The sequence below is a fragment of the Apium graveolens genome, chromosome 2 (assembly GCF_009905375.1).
Source record: "Apium graveolens cultivar Ventura chromosome 2, ASM990537v1, whole genome shotgun sequence".
NCBI classification, from domain to species: Eukaryota; Viridiplantae; Streptophyta; class Magnoliopsida; order Apiales; family Apiaceae; genus Apium; species Apium graveolens.
The window spans coordinates 77,362,366-77,371,553 of record NC_133648.1 but is presented as its reverse complement, the minus strand read 5'-3'; the positions used below and the strand labels follow the sequence as shown (position 1 = coordinate 77,371,553).

Below are 9,188 nucleotides of genomic sequence, written 5' to 3'. Positions count from 1 at the left end.
CATTACCTAACAGTGTTCCTGAGCTCCGTAGTCTCCTTGGTGACTTGGATTTGATGAAGCGTTAACTGGCTCAAGGTAGAAGTGTTTGTTTCTTCCAAGGAGATCAGTTTGGTTTCAATGATGGAAATAGCCTTATCATATTTTTGTACTGTTTTCTGTTATGGTTTCCGACGAAACCTCGTCTGATACCACTTTGTTAGCAATGGTTGACAAATTACTTCCTAAGGTTAGTTGTTTTTGGTATTTTCTGAATAATTGAACAAGAACAATAAAACTGTAAAGAAATAGTTTGTTCTACAAGATAATCCAACAATTGGGATAAATCCTGTTTATATTACAAACCCCATCACCTGTCGGTCACGTGACTAACTTTAACCGGTGACTTACGGAACCGTTAAACATAACAAAAGGATAAAAGACAATTTGACAATATGACAACCTATGCTGAGAAATAAACAAAAGGGAGCTCCCGCTTAAATTGAAACTCAATTAGGTATTTAATCGGGTCAGGACCCGAAACGTGATGGTCATTCGGCCTCAACTATGGTGAACGGTGGTCTTGATAAAATGTGCTCCGTGTAGAAGTTTGGCCGTAAAGTATCTCATCGGACATGACGGTGTATAGATGATGACATGACTTCATGGTTTATGAAAATCACCTTTGTTAGGGAGGGGACAGACAGAAATGCTTGGATAAGCCTCCTCCGAACCGTCATACATAAACACGCAAAGCCATAGAATGAATAAAGAAATTGAATTCACCCTAAAATAAGGGTTAAACAAGTCAGTATGACCATAAATTTAAAATTTCTTCTTTCAATGGTTGAGATCATTAATATAAATATGAGGGCAGCTTGCAGGGTTGATTCCAAAATGCCACTAATGAATTCTGGACCTATAGACAGCAAAAACGGATGTAACTGAGCATAAGGGTGGTGACCTACAAGATTTCTCAAGAGCCATCTTCCTTTTCTCCTAGTTTTAATTGAATTTATTGGTGCGTGTCAAATTAGGCAAAAACCTTAACTACAGTCACTACCCAAACAAATAGCTAAACAGCCCAACTCTATGTAAAGCAAGTCCCAAGATTTTGCTATATTATCACCGAAGAAATCAGTTCGAGATTAAACAATAAAGTCCACACACATGGTACACTTTGCCAAAAGAATTTTCCACACTTCAGATATTTGCAATTAGTGAATTTCCTACAATTTTAAGTCATTTTGGTGAATTGCAAGTTGCAACTTCTACAAGTTCACAGCTAGCGAACATAACATCTTTTAAAATCCAACATGCCGAATGATGCTTTTAGTAATCGTCCCAACAGCCAGCTGATTCTAGTCATCATCCTCTGGATCAAAGTCCTTGACCTTCACATCAGCATCTTCACCATACTGAATGCACATATCGATTTGTGACAAGATGTACTGTATGCTGCACATAAGAAGACGATTTATAACAAAAAATGGTATTCATAAAACCAATACATTATAAAATGTTCTTTAAGATCGCAGATCCATATTTTATTTTAGGAGCAAGTTAATGAAGGTTCTGAGCATAGAATACCATATATAAGTTCTTCATACGAGATCCCAAGAAAATATAATTGGTACAAAAGTCTAAACAAGTGATGAAATTTAGTAGCACGTCGATTTATTTACCTACTCTTTTTCCGCAAATCAAGAGGCACAAAGCTCACCATGCTATACTGGTCTACCTGGTATAGCAAAATTAAAAGTTACTTCACATTACATATGCATTACCAGACCTACATGTATACTTGAGAACAGAAAAAATTATATATGAGAAAAGAATTAGAAAACTCTTTAACAGCTACGGTAAAATTGCATACATGCTTATATGTGTGCATGTAATATATGTACATTACAGCATAGAAAAAAATAGCAATACAAATAATTACAGCTGATTTCTCTCTTCTTCTCCACATGAAAAAGGTCAGAAAACTTAAGAAAACCATACAATACAAGGGTCAAAATTTAGAAATATCCCTAACAATAGAAATATATTTGCGGTCAAATTTGGAAATTATAATGGCAGGTTCAAAGAAAGTGCTTTTTTGACTACAAAATCAACCAAATTTATACAGCTTTTAGAATTAATCATTCCAGTAATTTACCAGTTCGATCAAAGATTTATTCAGCTTTCCAAACCGAGGAGCCATACGCTTATTTAACTCTGCAAGTAAAAATTGAGGCTCTGGATTCAAGTAGCTGAGAGCCATAGAAAACAAAATTATTAGAATATTACAAGGGAAAAGAGAAAAATTACCGCACAGAAAAAATTAATAATCAAATAAATACTACACAAAATGTTGACGGGCATACTCTTCAATGTCCTTTCTGTTCCTCACAAGGTCCATCTTGGAGAGAATGTTAACATGAGGCAGTTCAAGCTGAATCATTGCAGAGAGTGAAGCCATACAGCCACTAATAAATTTTGCAACATCGGTCATGAACTATATTCAAATACAACTTGTTCAGCTTTGAGTGAAATTTTTTGATAAAAAATCAGCAAAATGGGAGAAACTGGAACAAACCTGAGAATCAAGCAAGTAAACTACACAAACATTGATATTCTTGCGCTTCAAGTGCTCCACAAAGTTCTTGAACACAGGAACGTGAGAGTAAAGTTCGATTTGTCCTGGAATAATTAATTTTCAGAAGATGCAAAAAATCAAATCCTGTAACGTTCGTATGCAGTGTACCTTGCTTAGACAAGCAGGAAACAAGAAAGGCTGTCATATAATAGTAATGTGCAAGACGTCATATTAAGAGTGTAGGTCAAGTCAAAGCTGTAAACTTTGAAGTACCTATATGGCTATATGTAGTTGTAGAGTTCTTGATGGATAATGGAAATGAACATAATGGACAATTTTCAAATATGTTATTAATTAGTTTAATTTATCTTGAGCCGAGGGAACTAGTGTAATTATTTATAAGTGACTTAGGAATCATAAAATATGTGATTAACTACAGTTAGCCCAATTGTTCTGGGCCTTAGTCCATTAGGTTATGTTATACGTCCATCATAATTTCTCCCAAACTTCATGGTAGGGTATTTGCGGTGGTCAACCCACCTATATCTACCTTATTGTTTTAATTGCATGATTACATCTTTCAAATTTGTCCAGCATCAGTTCTCTTTCATTATGTGAATGATTAACAGATATGAACTGTAACAGAAAAACCTATCTCTGTTTACTGACTACTGATGCTCTATAGTTATTAAAGTTCTCTATCTAGATTCTCAGCCAAATCTCATTCTTCCCATGTACCTTCGGAATCATAATCTTAAAATTATCCTTCATTAACTTTGAAATCCTAGTTTCTGATATATTAAATCAGTAAAATTTACAGGTTTCCTGTTATATGGGTTATGTGAACAAAGTATGTTATTCTTTACATGAATGGGCCACAGAGATATATACAATGCTAGCACTACTTTATGGATCTCGTAAATTGTTCAGCTACGACTGAGTGGTCTGTGTTTATGTTTAAGCAAGCTATGTGCATGCATTTGTTGTATTTATTCAAATAATTATATATAAAAGTCACAACAAGCTTGATAGGATATTGCAAACATCAGCCTAAACTTTATTTATTTAGCTTCAGCAAAGATAAGAAATTAAATATCTTCACTTTACATAAAAAAGCTAAGCCCCTTTCATTAAGTAAGCTGATAGTAAGTTAATAGGACTCTTGATGTTCTCCTAAATTAGGAAGAAAAATTCCTAACTTGTATAATTGAACTAAATTATACAATCACAAGGAAAAAATGAAAAGTAATATCTAACAGCTTGTTTTTAAAATTAAACTGAAAAGTTAAAAGTAAGAGAGACTACAATGATAAAAGAAGTTCTAGATAAGAGGTCCTGAGGCAGGTGTCCAATACTGTACTTGAATATGATAGAAAAAGCCCCATCTTCTCCTAGAGCTAAAATAAACTAAAAACGTGCAAGCTACTTTGGAAGTGTTAATTTTAGTCACTCCCAATATGATATGTTCAGAGTCTCAGCCCTTGTATATGTGGGCATGAGTGTCCAAATTGTATTCGTATTTATTTGCCTTACATACTTCAAACAGTTGAGCCATCAGATAACATCAAAAGACGAGACTTAGAATCTTATAAATAACTGTGCGGGTTTTAAATATGAAAAGGAAACTAAACAGTTCGCAATAATTAATGAGAGACAAGTTATAGGTACATATATACCTGGACAATCAAAAACAATATAGTCATCTTCTGCAAAATTTTCCAACTCTTCCTCCAACCAGTCATCTAAACTTTCTTCTAGATGTCTGAACATGAAGAGTCAAGGGCACTCTAATTGTGTCTAAATATGCATATACACACAGTCACAATTGTTATGATGCTAGCACTAAATGATTGACTAGTGACTATCCAACCAAAGGAAACAGAGGGAATTTCAAATTACAAGGATACTCCATGCAGTAGATAAGAGCACCATTTGGACCCAATCCAAGTTCTTCCATAACATCATCCAGGGATATAAGTTCCTTGATGTCTGCGTAGATAGATATAATATCCATAGATCATAAAGTGAATGTAAGAGATATCTGACAATGAAGAGAAGCAGAAATTGAATAGTTTGAATTACCCATAGCCACTGGATAGTCAAAATTTTCAGCTGCGGGATCTAAATTTACTATATGAACTGCTCGTCCTATAGTTTCACAATGTTGATGCAAACTGGCACAATATGTAGACTGCATTTTCAAGGAGGAAAAATTTGAAATATCAAACAATTGAAATACTTAAGCAAATCTAGGGTTTTTTCAATCGATCATATTACTTGAGCTCATCACAAAAAAAAAGTTGCAACAAGAAATTATGTGTTCGAATTGCTAAGGCTAATACCTCACCAATATAACCAATAACATTGCTAGGTCACCGTTACACAATCTTATTGAAATTACTTTTACTTGTCATAAGATCCTCATGTATTGTTTTAAACTCTCTCAGTCCCGTTCACTAGTTCCTCCGGCATACGGCCCACATTTTTAGGTGTAATATATAAATTTTAAATTTTACTATTAAATTTTATTATTATATCAATAAAAATTAGCATCTATATTTTTATTTCATGTAAACATTAAAATTTGATATAAGACATAAGTTTTATTTTATACACCTCAAACTGTGTGTGAAAAGTCAAAGGAACTTCTAAAAGTGGATGGAGGGAGGGTAAGTGTAAGATGTACAATTGATATATTGTGTTCATATTACCGGAAAAACGAATTGCAATTAGTATACAGAGCATAAGCCTTTTAGGTAAGGATTCATAAATCTAGTAACAGAATGGAGCTAGTGTGTCACTCCCTACTTTATATATAATTGTCCCTCTGGCTTCTTATGCATAATTTAGGTTTGTAGATTTGTGCTTGCTATATCATGATAGAAATGTTAAGTATGCTATCAAGGTCAAAAGGAGTAAATAGTAACTGAGGGAGTCAATCACACTAAAAATAAAAAGCCAAGGCCTGAAGAGTATAACAAGCATTTGTACAATCACAAGAGTCAAGGCAAGTAAGAATGACTGCCTGCAGTTTTTAGTTACACCAAGTAGACTTCTTAGATTTTATATTATATGTATAAGAAAACAGAGGTATAGAGGAAATTTCAGATATTTCACCTTTCCGCTGCCAGCAGGACCAATAACTAGCTGTGCATAACCCATTATAGCTACTTCCTTTTACACTTAATTTTCCTCAAGAGTGCTACTTCGTCAATTCAGATAGTACAAAAAAGCAACTGAATAGATTGAAGGAATCCACTAACTGCAACCAAAAAAAAATTAGTTACCGGACACCAGCCACAAACAGCAAACTGAGTAAGCCATACAAAGCACTACGCAGAAAGTAGAAACATACATACAGCATTACAATACCACATCATACTCCTACCTAAATAAAACCTAATTAAACCAGCTTCTTATTCTCCTTAAAAAATTAAATCTTTCCTTGATAACTTTTGATAAATACAAGGGCCAAGCTTCACCATCTTCTAGTCTTTCTCCAAATTAAGAAACAAATAGACTAAAGGGAAAAAAAATTATAAACCATTATTAACATGGCATCGCAAGGCGAAAACATCAACATAACTTCTTAAATTATTTAAAAAACTAAAACAAAGATAACCACTAGAAGGGTCTTCAAATTGCCCAGCGTGTCCCATTCATTATCCAATTCATGGGAGATATCCTTCTTCGTACTCCTAACACGAAACAATTCATGTTCCTTCTAACCCTAAATTCTTGCCAACCTACCCCAGGATTGGCTGATATGAAACTTTAAAAACCCTAAAATCAATTTTAATTCCCGGGACAACTACAATATCACAAAAAATATTGGAACCCATTACAGACATATATCTTAATCTCACTGCAATTCAACAAGGGTATTTCACAACTATAATTTTTCGAAATCTTAATCTTATACCATTATAAATATCTTTTTGGAGATTTCATTAACCTATAACCCAAATGAACAAAACCCATTACAACATATCAAAAAATTCACTAAACCATTGAGGTAACAAGTCATTATAATTCGTACAACAAAAAGATTAGAACCCGCGAAACTTTAAATACTACTCACTAATTAGACCATAAGCACATTAATCCACGAGAAAATATAGATATATAGACAATATGTATGTGTGTGTATATATTCTTACAGCTATGGAAGAGAACTGTAGACTCCCCAAACCCTTCCTCTGCTTCCTACTAGCGAGACTCTTGGGTGGAATTTTCTAATAAGAAAACTCTTTTTTCTAATTTCGTTTTAACGAATTAGTATGGATATATTATAAATATTAGTTTAAATCCCATATTATTTAGGGGTTTTCTTTAATATTTAAATTTTTTATTTATCCTATCATATTATAATTTTAAAATATTTAAATAAATATATAATAATCATAATTTTATAATAAAAAATAATAGGATAATCGTGATCATATTTTAGTTGAATAAGTATATTATATCTAATAATTTAACAATTTATTAGTTTAGCGGATATTATATTTTTTTTTTTAATAATAGGATAAGTTGTGATTGTAGTTTAGTAGGATAAGTAGACTACGTATGTAGTAGTTTAATAATTTAGTAGTTTAGCGGATATATAACACTATTTATATATATTTTTAATAACCAAAATTAGGGAATAACCACTGAACCAAATTATATCTCATTTCGGTTATTATAGGATAGTATAGATAAGAATAAGCCGCAATTATATAAATTCATTATATCCATTAAATTTAATTAATTATATTTCGTTTATTTTTAGTTTTTTTTAACGTGTCTTGAATATTATTTTGTTTCAACCCGTATGAGTAATGTTATTATATCGATTAACGATTTATCTTTTAATGCAATTTCTGTTTCAATAGTATAATCTTTTTAATTGTGTTTGTAGTATTTACTATAATGTTTTAGCCTGATGTAGCTATAACGACTCGTGTATTTTAAATTATTTAAATATCTAATTGTGGAAGTATTAAATAAATAAAATATGTGTATAGCTTCTGTCAGCTCGGTGTTGTTTTATTATTATCTACTAGCATAAATCTCGTGCGATGCACGGGTTCCCATTAATATTTTAAATTTTTATTTATCCAATTATATTATATTTTTAAAATATTTATATAAATATATAATGATTATAAATTTATAATAAAAATAATATAATAACATGTGGTCGTAATTTAGTAGAATAAATAGACTATTTCTAGTAGTTTAACAATTTAGTAGTTTAGCAGATATATAACACTATTATTTATATCTTTTAATAATAGGATAAGTTGTATTCGTAGTTTAGTAGGATAAATATACTATATTTAGTAGTAGTTTAATAATTTAGTAGTTTATTAGATATATAACACTATTTATCTATTTTTGTAATAATCAAAATTAGAGAATTATCGTTGAACCAAACCGTTGAACCAAATTATCTCTATTCCGGCTATTATAGTATAGTATAGATGTGTGATTTATGGTGTACCGGGTTGTTCGCGTAATTAATTATGGAATTGTATTGAATTGTTTTCACTTTTAAAACTGAATTTAATACAAATTTATTTGTATAAATACTTGAAATGTCTCTAAAATTATTTTATGGTTTTATAATTACAATAATTATTTTTGGGATTTTATAAAATTTAGAAATCAATATTGTTAGGAATATGTGTATTAGTTTGATGATAAGTTAAACAAAACACTTAAGTAGAAATCTAGTATTTGTAGCCTCAACGGATAAGACCATTTTGGCTATCCGTTGAAGGAGTAGCTTTACTTAGAAATAAGTTTAGTATTGTAGCACATTTCATTCTCTGTATTTAAGTTATAATTCTTAGATGTTGTGGGAAATTATCAGTCATGTTGACTACTAGTGGATATGCAAATAGAAGGGCTAATTGTAAATATTTCATGCCTTGTAATTTTGTATAAATGAAGTTGTATCAACAGATATTAAAGGCCTTCAACGGATGAGAAACAAAGCTTCAACGGATGTCTCTAAAGCTTCAACGGATAACATCCATCAACGGATGAGTGCTCCAACGGATAAAGCTTCAACTGCTAATGCATCAACGGATAAAGTTTCAACGGGTAAAGATTCAACGGATAAAGCATTAACGGATGAAAGCTTCAACGGATGCTTTGTTCAATTAGCAGTTGATAGTGACAATTCATAAGCTGACAGAGGCACATGGGTTGACAGAGACAAACTGGAATGTGGCAGCCTTTAGGAGGAATCAAGAAAATGTAGCATTTCCATTCTGGTGCAAACAAGGAAGTATTCAAAGATTCACAGCTAAACTTAAATTGCATTGGATAGAGAAATGAAGAAGAAACATGTGAAGAATCTTTTAATTGTATTTTACAGTTTTGTCTTCACTTGTAAACTTGGTGTTATATAAACCAAGTAGCAGCTAGTAATTAGAGTGTGAATTTTCCAGAGCTGTTTAGAAAAATCCAGAGAGAAAATCATCTAGTTTGTACAAGGACGCAGCTGTGATTTAATTCTTTGAATCACAGATTTTCTGAAATAACACATCTCTGGTGGAACAACAAATCCACCAGAAAAGTTTTTAAGTTTGTTGTGTTCTTTACATTTGTGTTTGAATATATATCCGTCTGCATTAGC

The 9,188-nt window shown here is 31.9% G+C and overlaps 1 protein-coding gene across 1 annotated transcript; it reads right to left on the bottom strand.

The window, feature by feature from the left end:
• Window positions 1-1,071: 1,071 nt before the first annotated feature.
• Window positions 1,072-6,822, bottom strand: LOC141707551 (uncharacterized). Its single transcript, XM_074510766.1, has 10 exons — window positions 6,718-6,822; window positions 5,675-5,819; window positions 4,640-4,748; window positions 4,465-4,546; window positions 4,234-4,319; window positions 2,558-2,661; window positions 2,346-2,476; window positions 2,138-2,231; window positions 1,662-1,717; window positions 1,072-1,434 (listed from the first exon to the last, which is right to left on the bottom strand). Exons 2-10 carry the CDS (start codon window positions 5,717-5,719, stop codon window positions 1,338-1,340), a joined length of 804 nt encoding a protein of 267 aa, XP_074366867.1. The 5' UTR covers window positions 5,720-5,819; window positions 6,718-6,822; the 3' UTR covers window positions 1,072-1,337.
• Between the last annotated feature and the right edge of the window lie 2,366 nt (window positions 6,823-9,188).

What these genes read in the sequence shown, in the direction of transcription:
- LOC141707551 (XM_074510766.1), bottom strand. Translation starts at nt 5,719, where the DNA reads ATGGGTTATGCACAGCTAGTTATTGGTCCTGCTGGCAGCGGAAAG. An exon ending in GCTCTTATCTACTGCATGGA is followed by an intron (nt 4,320 to 4,464) that starts GTATCCTTGTAA and finishes CTTCATGTTCAG; the next exon opens with ACATCTAGAAGAAAGTTTAG. An exon ending in TTTACTTGCTTGATTCTCAG is followed by an intron (nt 2,477 to 2,557) that starts GTTTGTTCCAGT and finishes ATTTGAATATAG; the next exon opens with TTCATGACCGATGTTGCAAA.